This window comes from Aythya ferina, assembly GCF_964211825.1.
Source record: "Aythya ferina genome assembly, chromosome: 12".
In the NCBI taxonomy this organism is placed as follows: domain Eukaryota; kingdom Metazoa; phylum Chordata; class Aves; order Anseriformes; family Anatidae; genus Aythya; species Aythya ferina.
The window spans coordinates 11033752-11061131 of record NC_140308.1 but is presented as its reverse complement, the minus strand read 5'-3'; the positions used below and the strand labels follow the sequence as shown (position 1 = coordinate 11061131).

General features: G+C 35.2%; 2 protein-coding genes and 1 pseudogene across 7 annotated transcripts in view; 2 read left to right on the top strand and 1 right to left on the bottom strand.

Moving 5' to 3' along the window:
- Nucleotides 1-157: 157 nt before the first annotated feature.
- Nucleotides 158-27333, bottom strand: CEP89 (centrosomal protein 89). Of its 2 annotated transcripts, XM_084533835.1 has the most exons (19): nucleotides 27122-27333; nucleotides 25975-26081; nucleotides 24597-24752; nucleotides 23803-24004; nucleotides 22603-22708; nucleotides 21885-21913; nucleotides 20658-20712; nucleotides 20118-20336; nucleotides 19574-19716; nucleotides 19156-19206; nucleotides 18356-18439; nucleotides 17391-17494; nucleotides 16806-16921; nucleotides 14690-14870; nucleotides 13883-14050; nucleotides 13077-13218; nucleotides 12011-12100; nucleotides 5848-6017; nucleotides 158-2497 (listed from the first exon to the last, which is right to left on the bottom strand). In XM_084533835.1, the coding sequence occupies exons 1-19, from the start codon at nucleotides 27158-27160 to the stop codon at nucleotides 2266-2268; spliced, it is 2394 nt and encodes a 797-aa protein (XP_084389961.1). In that variant the 5' UTR covers nucleotides 27161-27333; the 3' UTR covers nucleotides 158-2265. The 2 variants fall into 2 exon arrangements, with proteins under 2 accessions (XP_084389961.1, XP_084389962.1); XM_084533836.1 differs by lacking the exon at nucleotides 25975-26081.
- Nucleotides 7287-27380, top strand: part of FAAP24 (FA core complex associated protein 24) — a 29646-nt gene continuing 9552 nt past the window's right edge. For 3 of the 4 annotated variants that reach the window (XR_014697333.1, XR_014697334.1, XM_084533840.1), the window contains exon 1: nucleotides 26691-26840. The gene's annotated coding sequence lies outside the window, so the exon portion shown is untranslated. Of the gene's footprint in view, nucleotides 7417-10119; nucleotides 10255-12629; nucleotides 12698-13513; nucleotides 13584-14004; nucleotides 14118-25131; nucleotides 25218-26671; nucleotides 26841-27380 lie in introns of those variants that run through there. The other variant, XM_084533841.1, reaches the window with a different exon arrangement.
- LOC311443161 (E3 ubiquitin-protein ligase RNF182 pseudogene) lies at nucleotides 8004-8883 on the top strand (annotated as a pseudogene). The gene has a single exon. The product of its transcript is annotated as an E3 ubiquitin-protein ligase RNF182 pseudogene (transcript).

The window sequence follows — 27380 nt, the reverse complement described above, 5'->3', positions numbered from 1 at the left end:
TATGTTACCATGTACACTTCCCAGCACTAGCATCTGATTCAATAATTTTTTATCATGGTGTAAAAACATTGTTTCATTTATCATCTTTATGGAATTAATTTGTAATGCAAAATTAAGAAGATAGGAATGTTGTCTATTAATTACAAAAAGACGGATCTTGTGTTTCTATGACAGCATATATTTGGTAGCGATAAACAAGTTCTCAGTCTTCCACATGGTAATTTAATTCTAACCTAGCCCATTTAAAACCCTTTTTTTTTCTGATTTCAAATGGAAACAAAGTATTCTGTAAGTTATTTTAGTGAGTTGGCTTAAATGAAGGCTTCTGCTGGATAAATGCCTGTGTTCTAAGGCAATATATGAAAAAAGTGTGCTTCGCTTACATTAAGTATGTGAAATAAAAGGTCCTTGTATTGGAAGTTAAGTTCAGCCTATCTTTCATTCAGTGTCTGTGTTGGTTACATTGCATTTTCCTTTGGTTCAGGCTGAATTTATTTACCTAATCCAAGTTGTAATAAAACGTAACTTAGCAACTGTGTTTATAGGTATATTAACCCAAGGACAGAGTGAAGGAACTCTTTTCCCAGTAATAGAAAAAAATAAAAAGTTTTATTGACCTCACATTGAATAAAAGTGTACGCAGTTCTGGTAACTAGAAAAATTAGATGTTTTCTGGTTAGTTGTCACAATTTTGTGCAACTTCAATCATCATTCCGAAGTACTACCAAAACTTCTGTCAGACCAGATAGACATAAGTCTGCCTAAGTGCTACCTCCATGGATAGCGGTCAGTGCCTTCGTGATATCTATTATATTGCATGATAAATAGATTAAGCAGTGACAGGGAGGAGATGCTGCATTTTGTACTGTATTTGGAAAGCCTGACAATCCAGTGTCAATCAATTTTTTCTACTAGATAACCTTTCACTTTTATAACACCAATTTTCAAATAGCATGTAATTGTATCTCATTTGATTTTTAATGGCAAGTTGTAAAAGTGATTAAAGCTTCTTAACCGTGTTTGTTGTTCACATCCAGAGTTTAGCATTTACCTTGGGTGACTTTTACAGGCAGTTCACTTCAATGCTGTCAACGTATGTTTGGGGGACCATGTTTTCCAACTTAAAAATGTGTCTAATTTTTCAGGATATTTCTAATATTACAGAACTGCTGGTCATATTGTATAGTATTGTTAAAATTTTCTGGTTCCATTTAGGTTTTTGTTACAGAAATGAAGCAACAAACAAAAAGCTGGTCCACAAACTTGCATGTGAATTCCAAAATGAAAGTCATACTCCGTATTGCTTCAATATTGATGTGCAGTACTGTTGAAACACATTTATTATAAAAATAAAGACAAATGTGTGTCATACTAATCTAAGGACTGGTATTGCTGCAGAGAATGCTCTGGAAAAAATACTTCTGGCTTCCTGCAAAGCTGCTGAATTGGAAGTGGGAAAGACCACTCAATCTGGAGGGAGGACTGCATCCTCTGCCAGGGTCTTATCCCTTTGGCAAAACTATGTTAGGAAACTTGTTGAGGCCTGGGCTCTTTTAAATCTGCTTTGTGGACAACTCTGCGTTCAGGCACCACAAGTTGTCATGAAGATGTTTCTGTCCTCTTTGCTTCACAAATATTTCTGTCTGTGAGAAAACAAGATTTATGGCTGGCAATTAAATCTAAGAACATCCTTGAAACACAGAATGTCAGGATGCTTCATCACCAGCAAAGAGAACGGACAACACCATTTTGTTTTTTTTTTTTCAACTTTGGTCATGATCTATATTTTATTTGACAGTTTGTGGGGAAACGCCTGAAATTTGGCCTTTTAATTAAAATATATAAGATACGTAATAGACATTAGCACACGGAGGTTTTCTCTTTCCCTGTTCAGTTGATTTATAGCACTCTGTATGTGCTGTTTCTGTGTTAGCACTCCAAGCTTATTATTTTTATTTTGTTAATTATGTAATTGTGGACTTCTGTTAATTTAGAGCTGTACCACATTTTGCCTGAATGTGGAACAGCCTTTTTTTTTAAAAAAAAAAAGTTACATTTTAGCCTAGAATTACACTAATACCACTAATATTGCTGTAGGTGGAAAATTTGTTGTCATTTTGAGGACTCTTTAAAAAAACAAAAATGAAGAGGGTAAATGTCCTACTGCATTGCGTTGTTGAAAAAGTCAAATTCAGGCAGATAGTTCTGTTTTTCTGTGATAATCCTATCTTTGGTGATATGCTTAAGGCACCTTTATTCTTATCACTAAGATTCTTGGTGAATTTCCTTCTTAGTAGGTGATGGTTTCACATCACAATAGCTAAAATCATGTCCATAAACCAGGTCCTTATGAGAGACTTCATCCAAGTATGACTCATGAACTGTGACAGTATTCCAAATGTCGTTTTTTCCCAGAGATTTATGTAAGAGTTCTCTCATTCTCCTGTTTTCTTTGGATGTGGATTCCCAAATGACTTCAAGTTCACCTTCCACTTTTCTAGAAAAAAAAAAATTAACAGCAATCTTAATTTTAAAACCACTTTTAAGCACTATGTAATTACAATATATGCATAACTAAATTATACAACATGTGTATTTAGATGCTTGAAATGTTCTGATTGAATTTTTATTGTTTTTAAAGGCCGGTAAATATAATGTTAGGAGAGGACGTGATCAGGAAGATTTCTGACCCACATAATGAGTTGGATTAAGTCCACACAAAAGAGTGGTGCTTGTGAGATTCAAATATTATGACCATCTTCGAATCAGGCTCTGCTGTGACTGCAGTTCTGCTTCCTTTAATAGGTATGTTTCTGTAATGAGTGCCCTTTTTCTTCTGCCAGATGCCAGGAGTTCTGTATATTGTTCACTCAGAAGCTAAAAAAAACCAGTCTGCTCAGATGGTTGGTTCAGATTGTGCTCAGCTAAATGCCTCTTCGTGGAGGCCAAACAGAAGCGATGTCGACTTTTGGGTTGGTTTAGTTGGTGGTGGTGAGTGGGGATATGAAGAACAGTTCTGAAGGCATTATGTCATTCTTTGTATGCTAATTTCTCTGACTGCATGAATGAATTATTTATTGTTCTTCTCAAGAAAAAGGTTACTTGTGAGAATGGCAGCTAATGCTGTTTAATAATGCACTATATTCTAGCCACTGACTTTTTAGTGAATTATACCTGGTCATAGTTAAGCACTTGGGTTTCCTCTGACTCACTTCTAATATATGTCAAAATACAACTTAATCAGTAAATTGAGATTACTTGAAGTGGAAAACAAAACCATTGCATGGAAAATGAGCACGCATCTTAACATTGTAGAATTCTGCTAGCCCTTTATACAAATTCTCCTGAATAGGGAAAGTGAATACCACTTTCTAAAAATGAGAAAGAAACCCCTGTTAAACATAAATGTAAGATTCAGTGCCGTCAAATTATATTTTTGGCAAAATATGTGTACCAGCAACTGTATAATCAGCACTTCTTATAGGATCCTTCATGATCAATTACACCTCCCATTGAGAAAGAAGTGGTAAAAAGTGGCCTCGAAATAGTAGTAGCTCATTCTGTGTCACCTTACGAGTGGATATAGAGACAGAAGTCAGAAAAATACCTTACTGAAAAGGCATTAGGATTATCTTCATATTGCTTGGAATAAACTTCTGGTGGCAGTAGTAGTCTTAAGAATTGAATTAAAGCAAAATAAGGTAGGTGGAGGCAGTAGAATTGCTAAGAGTATCCCCAGGACTCTGCCCAGGAACATTAGAAGCCACATAAATGATTTGGAGCTTTCCATTCCTGCCAGGTCTCTAAAAAGCTAATTGAGAAGCAATCTCTCATTTTTGAAACACCAAAACTGTAGTTTTGTTCTCAAGAATTGTATTTCCTGTTGACACAATAATAAGGGTATCTGATAATGCTACCAATTACTCAGTGTATGCTTCAAAATACTTTACAAAGGCAGCTATTCTCTGCTTAAATTTTGGGGGATGTAAGTTACAAAGAGTAAAAATTGTATGATTGAACTTCCCCTGGAAGCCATCCTGATATTTACCCTGAGTTTGCTTATCTACTTTCTAAGGCCAACACTCTTTTTTTTAAACTGTTGAATTGTTAATGCTCATGATCCTGAGGGAAAGTCAGAAGTAAGAAGATAAAACCGAAGATGACTGAATTCTGAGTTGTAGTTCAATGTTGTCAGCAAGGCTGACAAATGGGACAGGTATCAGACCATCCAAGCTATGCTCATTGTCACTCTACACACACAGTTTAATAGCAACCATGTCAATTTTTGAAAAAAGTAGTTCAAAGAGAGGTTTTAAAAGCACCAACATGGTTAGAATGACATCAATATTGAGAAAGCATGCATGTAGAGGGAATTGTGTATCTGAACTCTTCTTGGAGGATTAATTTTTAAACAAAGCTGACAGATGCAGAATCTGAAAGTGTTTGCTGACTTTGCTTTGGAATGAGCAGTCAAATCGTGTTGTTGTCAAGGAAGCATATTGCAGATAATCCTGGCTTTGCATGCAATATACTACAGTCAGAAGTAAGTCTTCAGTGTGGCATAATAGCTTTTATAGCTCTGTTTTTTCTGGTGAGCATCTAAGCAGCAGCAGTTACAGTCTAATTGTAGTTAGGATAGTGTGGGGTTTTGTCTCTGCAGGTTTTTTTTTTTTTTTAACATCAATTTTTTTTAACAACAATCAAAAGCTAAAAATACATTCTGCTTATGTTGGGGGGGTAGTCTTTTTGTCCTTCACACAAAAATGAGTTTTTGTATGTTTTTAGTATTTCTGAAACTATATACTTAATTTTCTCTGTCTGCTAAATGTACATTTTCATATAACCTGTATTGTATGTTGTTTAGAAGACTTCCAGTACTACATACAATTTTTTTCCGAAGTTTTGCAGTGTTTCAGCATCATTCTACTTACAAACCTTGTAGAGTTCACAAAAGCAATCCTACTTTGTTATTCAGTGGATTGCAATAGCAGTGGATCTGTCACTGTCTTAGATTACCTTTCTTACACTTTGAGAAAAATCTAAAGGTTTAAAGAATAACCTTAAATACATTTTTTCTTGAATATAATTTAAAATGTGTTCATGTTTCACTTGCAAGCCATATGGGCACATATAGGAAATACCAACCGTTAGAGAACAATCATAATGCAATTTTTAATATATTAGGTCATAAATGTAATTGAGATACTGTTGTTCAACATTAGGAATGCCAATACAAATCAACAGGGTTTTGAGCTCTATAGTACAAATGGCATGCCTGGACTGAACTAGTTTATAGTACAGCTCGACTGCTGTTCATAGTCATAAAAATCAGTTAAATATATATTTTTTTTTTTAATTCTGAAAGTGGCAAATCTGTCCCTTGTTAACAAAACGGTAAGGTAGATTCAAAAGGAAATCCATCAAATGTGTATTTATTAGATTCATTTAATTTACTGCTACTCTGTTGAGGCAGGAGGACAGGAAAGGTGTTCAGCCTTCAGTAGAAGATGCTATTAAATAACTAACATATGTCTTGGTTATTTTTAGACTCCTAAATCATCAGAGACTAGGCTCAGATTGGTATTTTTCATACATATTGATTTTCTTGATATTAAAAAACTTGTAAGAATAAATTTCTCCTTCAAAGGGCATTTTTTTGGAGTTAATATGGATGGAATTAAGAGTATTTCAGCATTTTCAGTATAGCTATAACAGGAATGAGAAAATAATATACTGTTTGAGGCTCTGATGGAAAACAAGAGCTTTCTGCTGTGCAGAGTTGACTGCCCCGACCCCTTTTTTCCCTGTTATATCTAATTGGATTACTTCTGCCTATGACTGACATACCTTTTTTGCTGCAGCACTTCATTAAGGGTTTCCTGTTTGTCTTCTAGTAAATGCTGCAGGTACTTCAGTTCTTGCTGGTACTGAGCAGTCTTCCCGGCAAATTCTTTCTCCTGCTCAGTCATTTTGAGACTGATATCTCCAAGCTTCTCAGCTGCTTTCTTTTTATAGAGCTGTAAAAATTAATAGGAAAAATGTGATGACAGCAGAAATAAGAACAACTTACTACCAATAAAAGAAGCTTTGCGAGTTAGCAGTTTGATCAATGATGCCTTGCATTGATACATCAGGTAGGTTGCTTATGTGTATGTGTGGGTGTTTTTTTTTAACCTATTTGTTACGTGAAGGCATTACACTGGTATTTTGCCACCTTGGGCAGGGACACCTTCTACTATATCAGTTTGCTGAAAGCCACATGGTACTTACCAGTTGTCCAAGTCGTATTTATCCATGTACGCTATAAGAAAGCATGTTCTGCTCTTTAATCTTAATACTAAGAGGTAGAACAGAGTAGCTTCATGTTTTAAAACATATTACTGTTTCACGTAATAGTTCATTCTGTTTACTGATGGCACAAGTCATTTTATGCTTATTGGCAGTAATAACCAGGTCTAATATACAGGTCTAGTGCTCTCTGAAATAACTTCTCCGTTCAATTACATAACCATATGAGGAACTGAAAAAATACGGCTTGTCAGGTGTTGTTACACATTTCTACATGCTGCTTTTCTCTTGGCAGAAACAGACATTATCCAATAACAGCTTTTTTCCTGTGATTACAAACATAGTGCTTAAACTGTTGATATACGTGCAGAATGTCATGTCTGACATAGGCTATAAGAGATTTTTGGGATTGAAGCACTCAATAGAGCTGCAAAATATTTTGTGATCCTTTTCACAAGCTGTTTTCAGTTTAGTGCTTGTAAAATGTGTCACTTTGGAATTGTATTTTCTGAACGTAATAGTAATACTGTTGGCTTGACATGCCTGTTCTTCCTCTGCCAACTGAAGCTGAGCTATGTGTACAGAATGGTTTCAAGATCAGTGGGGCACAAAGGGCAATAGTGCACCATTTCCTGGCCTACAGATTAAAACTTGAGACTAGATGTGAGTGATACAGAGTTCTTATCTTGTTCCTAGGAATGTTTATAACTAAGTTGATGTAAAATGCATAAGCAGCAAAACTTCAGCAGGATGGCTGACGCTAGACTGCTCCCTGCTCATTTTGGGGAGCTGAGCCAGGCTGGGGTGGTTCTGGGCACGCAGCTACAGGCACTGACAGGACCTTTGCAGCAGCTGCTATGTTTGAGTTGTTCAACATGGTCTTGTATTTTTTTTTTTTCTGAAGTGAAGCAGGCAACAGTGAGTAGACTGATGGCGATTACCATTTGCAGGAAGAAGGGGATAACACAGCTGGAAGTGGTACTATTTTTCCTCTATAGCTGAAATGGGTAGTCTGCCCATCGTCATGGCACACTAGGAATATAGAAAGCACCTGAGAAGAGCAGTGATGATGGATATAGCAGCTGGGACTGAACAGGACATAATCTACAGTCTTATAATTTCAAAAAGGTATGTTTTGAGCACTGTGTTTCTTTTATACTGTGTGTACTGAATTACTTGGCAGCTATTTATGTTGTTCACATGCACATTTTTCCAGTATAACTCTTGCTTTAAACAGAGCTGGTAAGCTAAATGATTTTCATCTAAAGTAAAACTAAATAATTAGGTGTGAACTAATTTTTTGGTTATATAAAGACTTTCTTTTTCCTTTACCGTTTAGTGTTTCCCGAGTTGCTATGAGTCAGAAATGTTCCTTGTATTTTCAAAAAAAGAAGAAGGAAAAAAGCAGGAATACACTCTAGATAAAGGAGCCCTGTGTACAGAGACTTAATCTATGGTCTGATAACGTTAGATCCAAAGCATCTATCCCTCAGTGCAGATTACTGTTAATAGGAATGATATGAAGAAGCACCCTTGTTTCATTCATATGCCTTGGTGTGCGCAACTAGATTACCTTCTGTTACCTGAAAATGTAATCCCAATGGGAGAGGCCAGATATCTTCAGTATAAAGGTTGCTTCTACCTATATTTATAAAAACTTTATCATTGATAAAAAATATTACCAATAGAAATTCAGAATCCATGAAACAACTTGATACGACTTCTTTTTGACAGTGTGCCCAAATGATGAACTGGAGTGCAAAATCTGTTATCAGAATTACAATCTTCACAGTTGTAAATCCAAAGTTTTGAACTGTCTTCGCAGAATTTGTGCTAGATGTTTGAATAACATCCTACTTAGAGGAGGTGGATCTCTGCATTATCTGTCTCTCTTGTTGCCATGAGATTGAGTTGCACAAAGATGAAGTTAAAGCACTCCCTAACGATAAAAACATTATGTCCAAATTCCTATTAAAAGAGCAGCATGGAATTCTAACTGTGGTGAAGTAGTTTTAACACCAAAAAACTTGGCTTCCCCAAGCTCTTCCCATGAATCACCCAACTGCTTAGTAATTATGATTATGGAAGTACAAAGAGACTCCCCAAGGACTTCCAGTCAAACTGCTGCCTTAGATTACTATGCTGACCGTAGCATTGAGTCAGCATCTGCAAGTTTGCAGAGTCAGCTGGATCAAGATCTCTTTTCCAAGCTACGCAATCATGTGTACCTACAATACTGGCATGGCTGATTGGATATATATATTTTTTTTTTTTTAATTTTTTTTTACTTTGGTTCCCTCCCTGTTGGAATCTATTTACTAGTGATTGAAAAAGTGACCCTAGGTATTGTGGTTGTGTTTTGTTCCCTCAAGTCTTACTGTATGTCTCATGTATGGCTTCTGCCAGTGCTTCTGCCAGGAAATTTGTGACTGCTTTTCAAAAAGTTGATATGCAGATTTTTTTAATCAGTAAGTATTTAACTGAACCATAAAATAATTTAATCAGACTTTAACCTTTATGCTCTAAGCATTTTTAATAGTCTAACTTCAGAAAGCTTTCTGATGATCTCTTTGAGCTTTCTTTTAGCATAAATGTATTTTTGTGAAAGCACAATAATTTGTGTTATTTCTCTGGTAGTCACAACATGGTGAGTTTTTTTTTTAACTTTTTTTTTTTTTTTTTTTTTTTTTACTAAAAAGATAGTGGCTACTATTGCCTGTTCCCAAAGTAACAGTTTTAGACCACCAGCATGTGAATGAAAACCAACTGTGAAGAGATATTTGAAGGCTATTTAAAACAGTTGTTAAACAAAACCATTTTTATCAAATGCATGCTCACTGTTTAAAAAACAAAAAAAGATCAGAAGTGCTGCATATAATATGCTTAAAAATGTCCCATTGCAAGATAGTTCATGTTATATATGATTAATGAGATAGACAGAAAGAATACCAGTGGAAAAACTTAAACATTTGAGTTGAAACTTTTCTGATGATGAAGGGAAATAAAGTTACATTAAATATTCTGCTCCATAATCAGTAGTTTTTTTCAGGTGAGTTCTGAGTTATAACAAATATGACAAAGAATCATGTAGTTGAATCTTATAAGGCCAACTAAAGAACAATTTCTTCAAGTAAGCTTTAATATTTTCATGATTTAGTAAGCCTGAAAAATTGTCTAACAAAAGAATACCAAAAGATGTTTTGTTTCCTTAACACAATTCCTGAGCAAAAATTATTTTTCTGAATATTTGTATACAATCTATTTGAGACTTGTTCCACTGTCCTATATGGTTGTACTGATAACCTACAAAACATGTTGTACAGTGAATGACTTAAAAGGTTTTCAGTAATTGCTAAGTCCCAAACTAAAAATGGGTACCTATAAAGAGAATCACTTAATTTGCTACCTAGCTCAAGCATACGCAGTTTAAAATTGATAATAGAGCTGTGTATATTAAACATCTACATTTTTTTAGGTTTCATTTAAAGCTCAAAGGGTTATTGCTAAAAGGATTTCACACTTATTGTGTTCAAAAACAGGTCTGCTTGATCTTGAAGGTTCTCAGTGAAAAACTGGGATTTTCTCAGTGAAAATGGGATTTTTGTTCATTTACTTTACCCAAAAGAATTTGCAAAACAGTAACAACTCTAGACCAGAAAAATCAGATCCACTTCGTCTGCAAAGCACACGTGACTTCAGAGGAAAGTGATCTAAAGGGAATAGAATTGCCAGATTTTTGAATGACAACTGTCTGTCTACAGGGGTATGTGCCATACATTTGCAGTGAAGAATGGCTGTTCCACCTAGTCATCCTTTTTTCCTTTCCTCCAGTAACAATTGCAGTGATGTGAAAGAAGCCCCACAAAATCTGTTGACATGTACTCTTTCTGCCATGCATCTAACCTGCACCATGGTTTTGGAGTAGTTTGTGGACACTGAGATAGGAGGCAATGAATTCACCAAAAGGTAACCTACGATGCCTTATCTTTTAGGCACTTTTAAGGAACTCAAACCTGTATGTAGGCTAGAAGCTTTTCTCTCATTCTAATCTGAGGACTGTATGCTCTAGTTCATATGATAAATTTTATATTTATTATCTTGTATCTCATTATAATAGCTAAAAGTCAATGCAGAACACTCCTTTCTAAGATAACAATTAATGTAACACAAACTAGGAAGTTATATCACCTTCTCACAAAAATGTGTACATTTTAAGTACTATTACCAATGAAGACAGATCTTGTCTTAATACCTTGTAACAGGTTCACCCTGCAACTTGGTACAAGGGGCAGTTATTCCAGCTGCAGTTCCCTGAAGCAGCTGATAGTGGTATTCCTCTGGCAGACTAGTCAAACTAATGAGATCTTTAACCTATTTTATTCAATTAAGTAGGAAGTGTGTAATCTTGAAGAATGCTGTTGTTCAAGTTTCCTGGTTGCTAGAATTGTGCATTAACTGTGGAAGTAAACAAATCTTCCACGTAAAGAATTTATTGCCTTTCCACGTTCCCCTGAATTTTTATTGACAGCGCTTAAAGCGGAGGGGTGATATGCATTACATATTAGGATTAGAAAAGCCTTGATTAAAAAGAACCAAACTTAAAAACTTGACAATGTTTGTATTTAAACTTAGGATTTTAAATAAAAAAGTAAAACTAAGGAATACCCAGAACTTCTCATAAATCACTAGAGACAACAAAGTAATAAAGCTTCTATTTAGAAAAGTGGATTACTTGACTGGAGGTGTTCAAGAAATTAAGGTGTTCTCAGCAAAAAGGTGATTGAACTTTGCTAAAAGTTACAGTTAGTATGATAGTCAAGAAGTACATGATATTTTAAGTTTCTATATTTGACTGTTTAAGTCCTAAGCTATACTGACACAAATTAAGAACAAGAAAGTTTTGCCAGTAGTTTGTCACTTTTTTCTAAATAGACTAGAAACAGCAATATTTAAAAACATTATTTATAGTTTCCATTAACAGTTGATAGTGGTTTTTTTTTAAAAAAGGATTTTTGTTTATCTGATTTCTTTGTGATCTATCTGATCTCTTTATGAGATTTCTTTGAAGTACTACACCTCTTGCTTTATGTGATACACAATATTGAGAATACACATATGCTTAGAAACTGTGAGGTTATACCTCAAACGCTATTGCTTAAGTGTTTACCTTGAATTACTGTAGCACTAAAGATATTAAAACATAAGAGTTTCAAATGTATTTCAGACTAAACATTGTTATAATGCAATTACATGCTATGCTTTGTATTTGCTTAGATAATCCTAAAGATAACCTGTGATGTATTAGGCTAGATGATTAGGCTAGATGATTGAACATACTCTGAGTTTCTAAATTGCCTACCCTTTGGTCACATAAAAGTACTGTATACTCAAGATAGTTTTTCACTTCTAAATCTAATTGCAAAGGATTTCAAGTTGAAGCATTAGCAGAGAGTGGACAAAAAAAAGTAGAATAATTGGACTACATTACTGAGCAAAAATCAGAAGTGCTATTTTATTTGTATTTTATCATTTTTACAACTTGTCATAATTTTCTGGGTAACGGTGTTAATGCAGCAACCTAGCAGATACACAATATGAAAACAAAATGGAAAATGTCATTTACAAAAACTGATGATCCATTTCATTTTTAAAAAACTACTTACTTCTCTCATTTAAAAAGATAAAAGTTTTACAAAATACATAGGTTAGAAATACTGCTTACCTTAACTTTTTCTTGCAGCCTTCCTAAGCGTAGACTGCCTTCTACTATTTTGTTGAGAACACCATGATTTTCATTTTCCAAACACCTGGCCTGCAAACATATATATCAAATTACATACATTGAAGGCAAATCTATTCTGAGTCTTAAGAACCAAAATGGAGAAAGAATCTTCAAAATTATGCTAATAATGTCTAATTAATAATTTATTAACTGGCTGTGAATATGATCACTAACAAAATAATACTTTGAAACACTTCTATTTTGAAAGGATCATAGATATATTAATATTGCAAACCAAACCAATTCTGCACATTCATCGACAGGTGTATATACGTATGCTTAGGGATTCTATTTGTACAGCTGACCCTCCAGGTCAGAATCAGTCTTCTCTCAGAAAAAACCTTGAAACTAGCAACAATTCATGGCAGGAATTTGGCATGTGGCTTACAAAATGGTTTTGGCTCATCCCTGCCTCCATCACTTTGTAAGTAGTGAATGTTGAAGTAGGGAGAATGATAATAGACTTTTACTTAGACATCCTGCTCAGTGTTGTCTCTTAGTAATAATGAGTGTCCAGTTCTAAATTCAGCCCTCTGCACCCCCCCCCAATATTTTCTAGGTCTCCTCATTCGAAACCCTACCAGCTTATCTGAGTACAGGATACCTGCAATCTAACTTCCTGCCAAGGTATGTTTCAAGTTCAGTGACTGAAATTAGGCACGGGTTGTTCAGATCCAATTCTAGCAGATAGCAAAGGAAACTGGATATTTTAAAGTTTTACTAGCATGAGACTATTTCAATAAAATAGGCTCTCAGAGCATTTCTGCTATTAACTCAGAATTAATTTAAATAAAAATAAGTGAAAAGCTTCAGAAACGAGTACATATTTTTAACTGCTCTACATAAAATAATCTTTTGTTGCTTCTATTCTATTTGCAAACATTTAAATAGCTCAATCAACTGGAATCATAGCTTTCTTTTACTATTAATTTGAATTATTAAGAGTTTTTTCTAGTAGGAGGAGAACTGAAACATCAGTTAAGCCATATTAATTAAAGGTAATTACCAAAAAAATAAGGTGATCACGTTCCTGAGCTATCTTCTCCACCAAACCAATAAGGTTTGTTAGATAGTGATGGGCTGCAACTTCTTTTTCTGTTGCTTCCTCCAACTGCTGTTTCAAAAGACCTATTTTCTTCTTTAATTGCCTATAAAATTAACATGAGACCCTTTAAGATTGGAAACTAATAATGGCATTAAGGGAACTTCCATTGTAGATACAAATCAGCTTGCACAAGTCTCAAAAACAATCACGTATAGTGTTAAAGATGTACTGGCTCAAAGTATTTCAAGGGCTGAAAGTATCATTGCCTATAACTTTTTTTTTTAATAGTATGCTGCATTAAGAGTAATTATAGCAGATACTCAAAAGAGCAATTTCTGCAATAGCTACAAGTTCATATTTCTTAAGAAAAATAATGATATTATTTTTACTTTTGAAAGGTTTGTTCTACCTCTGAACCATTCACATATATGAGAAAGTCTGCAAATACTGAAACATCCTGTTCTTCAGGTGAATACACAAATGATTAATCATCATAGCTAACTACTAGCATTGAAGATATATTCTTAATTTGCATGTAAAGACAGATATGTCTATGAAAACATAAAATTTAGCAAAATTATTCAACAAGTAGGCCAAATAGGTGTGAGAAAGATGTATTTGAGGAAACACGGCTGCTCTACAGTAGGTAAAAATGTTACCGGGATGTGAAAAAAATGTTTTTACAGATATTATTGCTATGGTATATTTTAGAAATTTAAGTATTGAGAAAATGATAACATAATATGAAGTGACAAAGGAAGATAAACCTGTTTGTCTTTTGTGTCATTTCCATATCAGCTTCCAGGATCTTCTTGTCAGCCATGAAGTTATTTTTCTCTAAAAGCAGTTTCTTGTTTTGAGCTTGCATTGATGCTATCTTTCCCATTAGGTCTTCCACCTCAGAGCGCTTTTTCTCCTGCTCCTGTTGTAAATGGCTGCAAAACCAACCATTTAGTACACATGTCACATATACACCTGCTGTACTTTAAAGCCAAAATTATAGTAAGACACTCACGTTAAAGATATGAAAAAGGTACACTGATAATGTTTAGTGATGTCAAAAAGTGGTATTACAATCTGATGATGTATCAAATCATGAATGAAACATAACGTAGAAAAAGTAATTCATCATCCTATCTGCATTTGAAATAATTTTTAACTATAAAATACATCTTCTAGTTAAAATGTAGTCCTTTTGTATATTTCCCCTCAAAGAAATTACTAGCACTTATGAGTACTTTTCAGGAAGGTGTCGTACCAAGAAACAGTAACTTCAACTATCCTAGGCCTGGAAGCAAACAAATTTACAGGAAGCCTTTAGAAAAAATATACAAAGTATGCTGCATGGCAGCACTTCTGTTTCATGTCATTTTCATGCCTCTAGTGTTGGGATTTATTTCTAGAATTACAATGTTTTTGAAATAGTAACTTTTCTTTCTGCTTTGGTAGTTACCTTTTATAGATTAAAAATTACCGGCATATTCCTACATACAAAGTGATGTATGCATGTAATGATCTGCTTATGTGAATATTTTGCAGAATTGTTTCTCTATGCACCATATACAAATTCATACCTTTTTAACTCATTCACCAAAGCAAAGTGCTCCTCTGCTGCTATTTTGCTATCCAGTTTTGCTTTCAGCTCTTCACAAGTAGTACGTAAAGCTTCCAGCTGCTTCTGGTACTCTGCTATCTGTTCTTCTTGACTCCGTTTTTTATCTTCTAAAATTATTATCTGCTTGGTCAATTTTGAAGCTTTTGGGAGGGGAAGAAAAAAATGGTTACAGCACAGTAATAACAATAATTCAATCACCTAGTAGAACTCCAACTAAACCAATAATACATTAATTCATAGTTATTCAAAGCATTATGTGACTGGATTTTTCTTGTTTTTTTTTAAATCCTAATCAGTTAGGATTTGGAATCCAAACAGTTTGGATTTTGTCTCAATTTGTTTTGGAGAAGTACCACATTTTTCCACAGTTAAGCAAAGAGTTCTATTATAAGTCTGATTTTCACTGAAATCTGCCTTTCCCCATTTAAAATCAGTAAACCTGACATTTCAGATAGTATCTAGACAGAATTCTTTTCTGAATAGCTTATGGTAGGTTAGAAGAGATTCTTAGAGGATATTCAAAGAATCTCTTCTGATCTCTAGTGCATTCTAGTGGTGTTATCAACATAACTATAGAACATTGACCAAGAAATTCAGTAGAGGACACTGCTACCCACAAAACTATGTTGAGCAAAGAGCCAACCAAAAGTCATAGATGCAGAGCTACCTACAGCTAATATCTCTTTTGACTTCAGGTAACTCAAACAAGGCCACATGTCTGTTTCAGAACATTTTCCTTTCTTTCTTAACACTCACATTCTTTCTTAAAGAAGAAAGAACACAGCTCAGTGTATTCTAATACTGGTAATGATTTTTTTTTTTTTTTCAGACAGAATAATCTTTTTATTCTTTGGAAGTGCTTGGAAAGTGAGAGATCAGATTAAAGGCAGTTTTCTATTCAAGAGGCTTCAAACTCAAGACTACCTCTTTTCAGGCCTACGAGCTGTTTGCTCATTGAAGCATCATTTTGTGCTGAAAAATCTTTTAATTCATTTTGATTAATTCAGGAAAAGAACCTGAAATCAAACATGAGTTTTGTAGCCTAGCAGACAGGACACATCTACAGACTGTCTAGTTTCTGTTCACCAATCCACAGGTTCTTCCTATAGCACGTATTTCCATCACTTAATGCACTCCAAAACAGTTAAGGTCAGGCTCTTATTTCCTTGTGAGAACTACAGCAATAAATAACAAAATCTGTCAGTCTAGTAGGAATTTCCTTCCAACTCGCACCAGATCAAGCTATTTTGAGACATGGAAAGCAGAACACTTGATTGGGGGTATTATATTCTCTCCAAAAGCTTTATATTAATGATACATAATTAAATGTTTTTCAAGGATATCCTAAACTGTGAATTAAGATTCACAGAATTCGTACCTTCAATCTTGCTTTTTAAACAGTTAACCTTTACTAAAAAATCTTACTTTCATTGTTAGGATTTTAAAATGTAACATGTCTGTCCTCTTTCTGATACACAGTCAGAAGTCTATTAACAAGAATTACCCAGAAGAATTTGCTCATACAAAACATAACCATTAGTAGAAAATTTTTTAAGAAATTATATTCCTTGTCTTGCTTGTAAGCATTCAGTGTTCTGAATTCAATTCAACATCTAATAAACAGCAATAGATAACAAAACTGATCCGTTACTTAACACATGGATGTAAATTTAAGCAGTATCATGCTACTTATGATATAATCAACTACATTTTATTAGCAATAAATATGGGTTACATAGCAAGAAACAACCTAAATTGAACATTTAAATAAACAAATACTACCTCACAAATATCAACCTGTAAAAAGTTAAGGTGCTCTCAAATTAGGAAAAGATCCAAAAGTACTTCTGTTTAACAGTTCACAAGTTATACAGTTACAAGTGACGTTGACGTTACTTTTCATGATCAGCTGACAATCAGAGCTTGACTTCATTGTGATCTTACCTGTATTCAGCTATGCATTGTATGCATGTATCAAGTTGTAAAAAAGCAAAACACCTCCACCACAGAAAACCTGCAGAACTACGTACGGTGTAAAATGTGTAGTTGCCATGTCTAGCAATTCAGGCACTTACCTTCCTGAACATGTTGTCTGTGACTATCTTTTGCTTTAGCATGTTGAATTTCAAGTTGCTCCATCAACAACCTGTTTTCTTCCAAGACCAGTGTGGCCTGAGTTTGTAGCTGATGCCTGCACAAGAACAAACAGTTTATAAATTAAAATTAGAAATACTTTATTTATGTCCAAAGAAAAACAAACAAACAAACAAACAAACAACATTGACTTCTAACAGTTTAAACTTTATCATATTTGAATCCCTTTCAAAAAGGAATGAAAAACCTTAATTGAAAGCTATCTCAGAATCCAAAGTAAGCTTACTACAGACATGAGCTCTCAACCCTCAATACATAAGTTGTTTTTAAAAAATATTTAAAATTTTTGACTAATTAAAGCAAAAATTCACTGTGGAAAGAAGGAAAGATATGCATGTGTGAATTAAAATCACAGAATCAGTGTGTTTGAGGCTGGAAGGGACCTCTGGAGATCATCTGGCCCAACCCCCCTGCGCAAGAGCCAGACATAGTTTTTCCTCAAGATTTATAATCTTAAACATTTGCACAGTACAAGCAAAACACTAATTTCTGGTAATATAACTTGCCATTCTGTAGTGGTAATAAAGTTATTTTTATTTAATTGCTTATGCAGGTCTTCATTCTCCTTCACCAACTCTTCAACTTGCACTTTAAAGTTCTTCATATCCTCCTGGAAGATAAAGGAATCCAAATCATAATAGCTGGAGGGAAATATTTTAACTTTGACATCAAAATACACATACCTGGGTACCTTTCTAATTCTCATGTTAACAGCATTTTATCTCACGAGTCACTCATCTTTAACTCAGATGTGCACACTTGATTTTTTTTCCAAGTGTGTTTTGAATTAAGCAACTCATAGATCCTTAACATATGTATTCAAGCAGATTAATTCTGGAAATAACCAGATGATAGCATACATTTTCAGAATGAAATACTGCTTATTTTATGGCATAATTTTTGAAGGAAATATTCTCAAAAACTGTAATAGTTCTGCTCTGAAGCTCATGTAGTTCCTCAGATTTGGTCATACATGGTTGTAAATGAGACCAGATGAGTGTCTTGGTAATCTTTTTCATACTGTAAACAAAGATTCTCAAGAAACTAATAACCATTTTTGAAGATTCAGTAACAGAAGATATTTCTAAAGAGCAAAAAGAGTCAGTACCCATGCCTTAAATAACTTGAAATAAATATTCTTCAGCCACAAAATCCATAGGCCTGCAACTGGTAGATACAGGGCACTGGATTCCCAGTTATGAATGGCAACAGTAAATTGTTTCAACATGGACTGACTGTTTATGGTTTACTCTATTCCCATACATTCAGTGTTGTGTCTGCTTCTACAGCTGAACAGCCTGACAAAACCAAACCAAGTGCTTTTAAAACAGCACAATAACAACGTATACCAAAGTAAAACAAAGTCACTTTTAATTTTAGGTAGAACCCAGCTTTGACAAATCCCTTCTAAAAAATCAGTAGTTTTTTCTGCCTTATTTTAGAAGTACATTTTCTTTAAATGGCAACTTACCTCATATGCAAGACTTAAATCTTCCTTTTCTCTTATTCTATCTTCGTATGCCAGCAGAAGAGGTGACAAGTATTTCATATCCAGCTTTAAAAAACAAGTCAGTATAAATAAATTGCAAACCACAATCTCATCAATATTTATTATTTCTTCTCCTGATACACATTGTCAGTTTTAAAAGCTATTAAGGGCTTTCAGTTGCTATTAGTTTTACGTATAAGTGAAGAGGGAGGACCTTCCGGTTTCTGTATAGCTCTGAATAACAATGGGAAAGGAAAATTGAAGATTCAGTTAACATATGAAGAAATTGTTTCACATGTTATAGGTTCCATTTCACAGATTACTTGCCTTCTACTTGCCAGAAGTTCGTAGGCTACTAGTGGATCCACAAACATTCCTACCATAAGACTCACTGATATATGCTATTTCCTTTTAGTTTTACCTTAAGCAATCACAGCAGAAGATTAACAATTAAGATTAATAATGAAGCAATAGACCTTGATGCATTGTGTATGCTGGACAGTACTAAAGGAAGATGTAATTTATGATTCTCAGGGCAACAGTACTTAATTTACATTCAATAATGCGAATTTGGTAACTGTAAGCAGTCTGTAGCTTACCATAAATTTAGCCAGTTTTACATATTCATTGCAAAATTCTGCCCTACTCCTTTTTATGTTTATCTTGTTCTACCCGTATGTGATATTTCAACAACATAACTAAATAAAGGCCTGCAAATCTGAATATTTTGGTTCCTCTAAAGGAAGGAATGAACAGATCAGTGAAAATATGATGCTACTTACCAGCCATGGGGGTGGTGGTCCTTTCATGGGTAAACTTTTTATTTTTAGATGCTAAAGAAGATATGTGAGAAAAAAATTAAATTATTTCCTTCTTTTTGAAGCAGCAACCATTGACCACTGCAAAAGTGGACAAGTCATAACTATTACCCTGAACAAGCTTACGCCTCTAATTACACATTGCATACGTAACACAGACGGTCAATAAAACTGAAATTTAAACATCTTACAATACAGAAGAATAGCTAACTTCTTAAAGTTAGATTTAATGATAAATGCTTATTTTCAATTTCAGAGGAAGCCTATGCCATTTGTGGACTTTAAGATTATTTTATCTGGATTTGCCTCCCAAAACTTACAGGTGACTGAAAGGGCAATGGGACATACCTATGCAAATTGCCTTTATAACCAACATTCTCACCTCTTCTTGCAACAGTGGCCTGAATTTAGTTTGATAGCGACTTAATTCTACGTTCAAACGATGGACTGTCATTTTCAAAGCATCATTTTCGTCTACAAGTTCTTGTGCTTGTCGTTTCAGAGAAAGTAATTCTGTAGCTTCCTCTATTAAAACAAATATTCAACTCATTTTAGTCAAAATTCAAGAAACATTAACAATAATTTGTTAATTATAAGGGAAAAAATCTCAATAAATTATTATCATAAGAGAACTTCCCAAAATACTCTTACAGAATAAAGCCATGAGAAGTTATTAGCACAAAAAAACATTATGAAACAACCGAGTATTTTTCCCATGATCCTGTAAGTATTCCTTCACAAAATTTCTACAAATGTAGAAAATACTGTTCAGAAACTACTTCTGCATAGATACTTCCTCATATCAGTGAAGTAGAAACCTCCTACCAGTGGAAAAGTTGTAAAAAACAAAACAACAAAAAAAAAAAACTAGAAAAATCAAGCATGATAACTAAGAATAGTTTGTATTGAAAGAATGTTTCTCCCACCTTCTTTGTGTATCTTCTTTGCAGCTTCTTTAAGTTTTCTGTTTTCTTCTTCTAATCTCTTCAGTTTTACTTGCTGTTCTTCCATTTGCTGTTTTGTCTCCTCAAATTGCTGGGCCATAGCCTGGTATACCTTATTCAAAGACCAGTTTTCTTGTTTTAGCTCTCTGAACTTCTCTTTAGCCATGTTTTCCCGTGCTTGCCTTGCCCGAATGGATATATCTATAGATGCCACATGTCAATATTTTCAATATTTTAATTGGTACATTGTTTGACAATCACTTACTTAACACTTCAAAAGTCACTCAGATTAGAAAGTAAAAACAACTCAAACATCTAGCATAAAAAGCCTGGAACCACTGTTTTCAACATGTATCACAGAGAACTCAGCATTCTTTTATCTCCTGTGCAAGATGAATACTTTTCTTCCTCCCCCATGAATTAGGCTTAGTGAGTACAAGCAAGAAAACGTATTTTTTTTTATTACACATGTATTCTTTAAAATGAAGATTTGTAGTAATGGCACAGAAAAATCAGAAATACCTGGGGATAGTGGAGGTTTCTCCCATATAAGATTTTCAGCTAATGCTTTTTCTTCCTAGCAGAGAAATTATAAAAAATGAAACAGTTTGCTCTAGCATTTATCTTTTCTGAAGTACACTGAACAGCATCTTCGCTGGAGAACTTAAGAAACAGAACTTTTGAAACAGTTTATTTTTTTTTAAGGTTTGATTTGCTACTGACAATATAAATCACTTGTCATTTGGCTATCTTAACATCTTTTTGTCACGTACCAAAGTCAGTCACTTTTGGATGCTTGAAACGGTATTTTCATTAGTTGTCAAAGACATACAGTTCTCACAAAATCTCATAACAGAAAAAATAAATAAAACAAATTTTCTTGACCTAACAGAACTGATATGGCTCCCTTGTTAGTTTGCATAGAATATTCTAGAATAGAACACTCTTACATGAACTGTCAGTCCATAATTGGGACTCAAGTATGTTGAAGTGTAAAACCCTATACAATAATTTTGTTCTTCCTGTATTAGTTAAAGCACATATTTTTACAGTTTCAGAAAGTTCTTTCAACAGTAAATAATTTGTAAAAACAGCCTGTATTTACGCTAATACATTTACTCAGGTTGAACATGACTGACATACATTTTTATGAAACCACAGAGAAGTTCTGTAAGAATACAATGCCATGTGATTTAACATGCTGAAACACTGATGCCCAAATAAATAGAAATTCAAGAACAATTTCAAAAGAAAATATATGTTGTCAAGAATTTGAAAAAGGAAGAAACCAACAATGTTAGCAGTGGAAGGCCTGACCATTTTTCTAAGTAGTATTCCATGACATTGATGTGAGAAACCAAACTTTTGGGTATTCTTTTTCAAGCTCAGAAAAGCAGTCAGATGGGCCCAACTCATAAACTACATAAAAATCTGGTGAAGGCAAGCTCAGGAGAATTATCACTGACAGCTCTCTCTTTCTATAGAGGATGTCTCCCACTCTCACTTAGTTTCATTCTTTCACATGAGGAACAAGAGCATTTTCTGTTATTTTTAATAAAACCCACACCCAACTTTTGTGTGGTCTACACACCTATATGATGGGGATTTTTCAAAAGGAATGATTGACATACAAGAATGCCTAAAGGAAACATTCCCTAGTGACAATAAGTTAGTTTTCTTTTACGTGGATTGTAAATTGTCAGCTAACAGCACCAGAATGCATCACAAATGAACCTTCAAAAGTCTTACCTTTAAATTCAAGCCAAGATGTTTGTTTTCTGTTAAAGAAAAACAGATCTTTCAGTCAATTAAGAATGAAAGCATTAATAAGTCTGTAAATTACAAGGGTACATACAGATATTTTAGTACACATATTACATACTGTAAATAAATGTGAGAAAGTCCTTGAGGCTCCAGCCCCATTCATGGTATATTAGAATATTGATGTGATACCTTACTTTACCTCTCACACTGTATAGATACAATTAAGGAAGAAATTAAGTTGTATTATCAAAAAAAAAAAGTTCTTCTAGCTGATTTTCAGACATAAACATGTCTTCAAGAAAAATTAGTAAGAATTTTTTTTTTAATCTCCTTAACAGTAATAGCTTCTGGTACTTCTTGGGTACTTTCTTCCATTTTTTGAGCATAGTTACACTCCAATAGCTTCCAGAGTATAAACTGGATTGATCCTGGTACATAGATCAACAGAAACATAGTAGCTATACTAGACAAAACTGAGCTCATTATTTTTTGTTGTCTTTTAAATGCACCTGATTGTTAGTGGATGTTTAGGAATTTCAGTTTGATTGCAGATTTTCAATTTTCTCTAACTACTAAAAGTGGCACTTTAATGGCATTTCTTTGTCTGCCCTTTTTAAAAGGAATTTATCATTTATCATATGGTACTAATAAATCTAGTTTGTTCAAAAATTGTTTTTCCCTTTTCTTAAGTAAGCTTATTTACCTTCTGTTTGCACATTTGACTCATCCACCTGCATGTGAAACTCAGTTTCATGAGACAATGTTTCTTTCTTCTCAGCATTATTACTAGGAGGTAGTGGAGTCTCTTCCTGTATAAAAGACAAACAAGTCTATCTAAATCATAACACTGTCGAAATAGCCTATGCCCAAATGTCTTGATATTGAAGTTTTCATACAGATAATGTCTTGGTCACATTCAGAATTGTACTTCAAAATTTTAAGATAATAAAATATACACTTTTTTGGCTTTAGGACTATACATAATTAAAATCTAACCCTTACTGTGATCAGCAGGAGGTAAAGAACTATGATAATCGTCTAATCTATCCCAGGGCAATATTCCTTGTCATCTTATTTAGTCAAAGAATTGATGAAGTTATCTTTTTGCTTGTTGTGTCATATCTAAACCTACTTTTTAAGAAAAATGGGTCATTTATCTACCACATCACAGTACATGAGGAATTCATGAATAATTTTTAGCCTTGTCTTAGCTGTTTTTCCCTGTTGATTGCATAGCAGCATCCTGTGTATTTAACACCCTCCCTTTTTCCCCCCCTCCTCTCCTCTAACTGATTACTGTCCCTTCACCTAGGTGTGTTTTCCAATTCCTTTCACATACACGGCATTTTATTGCTTCTCAGCTACTCAGTTACTTATTCCTGTTTGTTGGAACACATTGGACAGGCATGCAAACTGAACTTTAGATGTGCCTTAACTGTCTTAAGCTGCTTCCACGCTGTAACATGGAAAAATCCACTGGTCTTCAAGCCACAAAGTCATTTCTTTTGATTCTGAATGTTCCTATCCCTATGAGGGTCACTGCTCCTTAGCACAATACTGAATCAAGAACTAAGCTTTCACCATACATAGAAGTTCCAAGTGCATTTAACAAAATATGTAAGTGTCATGCTCAAGATGAAAGTATCAGATGTTTCATAAGATTAAAACACATACTCTCATTAAGTTTATAGTAAGAGCCACACTACCAGTGATTTCCTATTAAGTTCCTAATAATCAGAGATAGAGAATCTGTAAGGATCAACAAACAAACCTATCTTAGTATAAAGGTAACTGAATCATAAAAACATATAAAAATTGAATAAATGCATAAACATTAAGAATATTTAGAAATATTTAATATATTAAAACGCAATAAAAGAATTAACTGATTTGAAAATCCTACCTTTTTATTTTTGCAAGGAACAGCATAAATAGCATTGTTGCTAAAGCTTTCTTCCCTTTTCTCATTACTCTGAGAGCTGGACTCTTCCTCTTTATCAGGATCTGAAGGATAGGTATCCATGTCCTCATCCTCACAGCAATTGCCTGATATTTCTAAGGACTGCAGAGGAGATCTGTCACTACCATCAAGTTTCCAGTTGGGCCTGCAAGTAGAAAGCAGTATAAAGCTTGCTTCAGTGTTGCTTACTCTTCTGAAAAATAAATGTTTGTAAAGTAGAACCATCAATCTGAGAATATACACAGGTCCAACAGCAGAAGCAAACAGACATGTAAGCTTCTTTGGCTGCAAACAAAGTACCTAACCTACGCAATACACTTCAAAATAGACAATTAGCACTACATTTACTTCTTTCGCTTACAGAAAGCGCCACACCAGAGATCAAAGGTTGCCAATTCTACAGTAAAAGTAGACTAAATTTTGCACAAAGGAATTACCTGACAAACAATTCAGATGATTCCCCAGCATTTAACTTCTTGTATAACTGATAGGCATTTAGCAGAAATAATGCATGTTTTTACTTGCTGTGCAAACCAAGTCTCGCTCTGAGGACTGTGTGCATGACATCACTTTATGAGAAATGGAATAAGAACTGTAGACATTTTAGACTCTATTTATGATGTGGTAAGAAAAATGGTTATAACACTCAGAGTTTAATTAGTTTTCAGTAATTCTTGGGTAAAAATTGGCACATTTTATCTCTAATTTAAGATATCCAAACAGAAAGTGTATGTTACCCCATTCTGAGCTCTGTGACTGCTGCATATGGCTCAAAGCACTCTTGTTCCACATAGGTGGAATCACTTTCCGAAAGTGATCGCTGCCGAGGCTGAGGAATAGCAACAGTGCGCCCTGTTAGTGTTGTTGCAAGGATAGCTGCTGCTAAAGCAGATCTGGAAGAAAAAAGAAAAAAGCAATGAAACTACTGATGTTGTCTTCACATTTCATATCCTCTTCCACTGCAGAATGTCTTCACTATTTAAGCAAAGCAAAAAGTTCAAAGTTAACATGCATAAGCAACACAAAGTGCTAAGGGACTAGTTTTTAACTATCAACTCCCAAAGTAAAGCACAAAATCAGGTGTGCTCTCAAGGCAGATATCAAAGAGTACAAGTACCTAAATCAAATGCATGAAAATAACAATGAATATACTGAGTTATATTTCCAAAATTAACACCAGTAATTTATAGTACTTAGCATTCACTTCAGTCATAACAATAGTTATGTGGCACACTGAAAAAGTGTTTAATATTCTGCTATTTTGTTTTCTAGTTCCTGTTATCCCCTACTCCGAACCTTTTACTGATGACTGAAGCTGTTCATAGATCCTGGAGCACTGCAAACTAGGACAAACATAAGTAGACAGAAGCGCCTATTAGTGGGATGATGCAGAGCAGAGAGAAGCGCAAGATGAAGAGGGAAAGACAAATGGGAACAAAGATTAAAGAAGAGAAATGGTAGGGACTGTAACAGGAATGACAACAAGTGGAGGTCAAAAAAAGGAAGAAGAAATTAACTAGAATTAACTAAGAATGTTATATACTAGAAAGACCATAGAAAATAACCAGAATTTAACTAAATATAGAGAAAACATATAGAGAAAAGAAAAACTCCATGAAACTACAAATGAAAAGGAAAATATATTTGTATTTTCACTTTGTGTAACTTGGCTGTATAGCTAATTCAAATCTAATCCAACATGGTTTTCTATACAAGTTTTTAAGTCTTCTTTTTTTTTTTTATATGCAATAAAATGGCAGAATAGTAACATTAAACTTCTGCTCTTCTAACAAGCAAAAATTTCTAAACTCACTAGCTCTGCTACACTCTAGCACCCAAATTAAAAACAGCCCTAGCATTAAAAAATCAATTTGTCATCTTTCTAATAAGTTACATATTCATAAAAGTAACTGTTCTAATTACTTGGCTTGCTTACGTATGGGAGGAAAATAGGCATCTTTACAATTCAAAGAAGGGAACTGCTCTAATTTAAAAATACATTCTGTTTATGAAACAGCTTATGTAAATGCTACAGCAAGGACATGCAATTCTTCTCGTCATATTTTTCTAGTATGCTATTGCAATCGATGAAACAAAAAACAACTCAAAACCTACCTGGGCCTTTCTGGAGAAGGGTTTGGACTACGAGGGGGAGGGGTGCGGGGAACTGCAGGTTTAGGAGCTATGGTAGCAGCAGGGACCAGGCCATGAGCTATATGTTTCTAAACAATTTAAAATAAAATTAGTTGATAATGACTTTAAGGATCACAATGAAGTACAGAACCAAACATGCACAAAAACTAACTATACAAAATAATATAAAAGGGAAGAACATTTACATGCAATTAATGTAAACAGAAGACAGAATGATTTTAAGTATAACTTCAGAACGTGTATGAGTAGTTGCTAGTGAAGGTTAGAAATGTAATTTATGTAAGACCCATGACTGTAGGTTCTCTACCCATTACGTCACTATCCACAAAATTCAGTTTCTTAAGGACTGGTCTGTTTTTGTGTACACACACAAGAAAAAACATACTATAAATCAACTTTTTTCAGAAGATTTGAATCTAGTTTCATAATAATATTATTCCCTCTCTCGTACAAAGGGTTTGTAAGTCAGAGGTAATCCTCTGTTGCACCAATATGAGATGAAAACAAACAAACAAACAAACAAAAAACAACTATCACTAACAAGTTTTAAGGGTCTTAACAGTTCATTTAGCCTGAAACGGGGTTAAAAAAAATCTTGGGGAGTTTTTAATCAGCAAACCCAATACTTTTTTTTTTTTTTTTAAAAAAAAAAAAAAAGGATGTTGGTGAGTGCCAGCAGAGAAAAAAAGGTGCCAGCACTCCCCACAGCGAGTGCTCTGAGAAGGGCCACAGAGCAGCGCAGGCTGGGACGAGCTCTGGAGATGGGGGCTCCGCGACCTCCCCAGGCAGTTCCAGCGCTGGACCACCTCACAATTTTTACAAATGAGGTAAATTTTATATTTGAATCCGCGCCCACCGCCTCTGATGCCCGCTGCAGGCACCAGCACACGCTAGGCGCTAGCCGTAACCGCTGTGAGGGGCGAGGCGGGCGCCGGGTTCCCGCCGTTTCTCCTCAGAGCCCCCCGGGCGCCTCCCGCCGCAGGACGGCCCCGGCCGGCCCGGAGCGGCTCCGCCTCAGCGGGGCGCTGCCCGCAGGCCCCGCACCCGGTACCGGGCCGCCCTCTGCTCCCCCCGGCCTCGCCCCGCGCCCCCCGCCCCGGGCACTCACGAAGGGGCCCCGCCGCCCCCTCCCGAGGCGCAGCGGCATCGGGGCACCGGCACCGGGACGGCCCCGGGCGCTCCTCCGGTCGCTGCGGGCCTGCTACCAACAGCCCCGCGGATTCGCCGCCGCTGGGCGCTCCCCAATCGCCGCGCTCCTTGCTCGGCCGTAGCGACCGAGCGGCGGCGGGCCTGCCGCCCCCTGCCGCCCCCTGCCCCGCAGTGCGGCCTGTGGCAGAGCGCCGCGTCTTCTCGTGACCTGTAGCTTT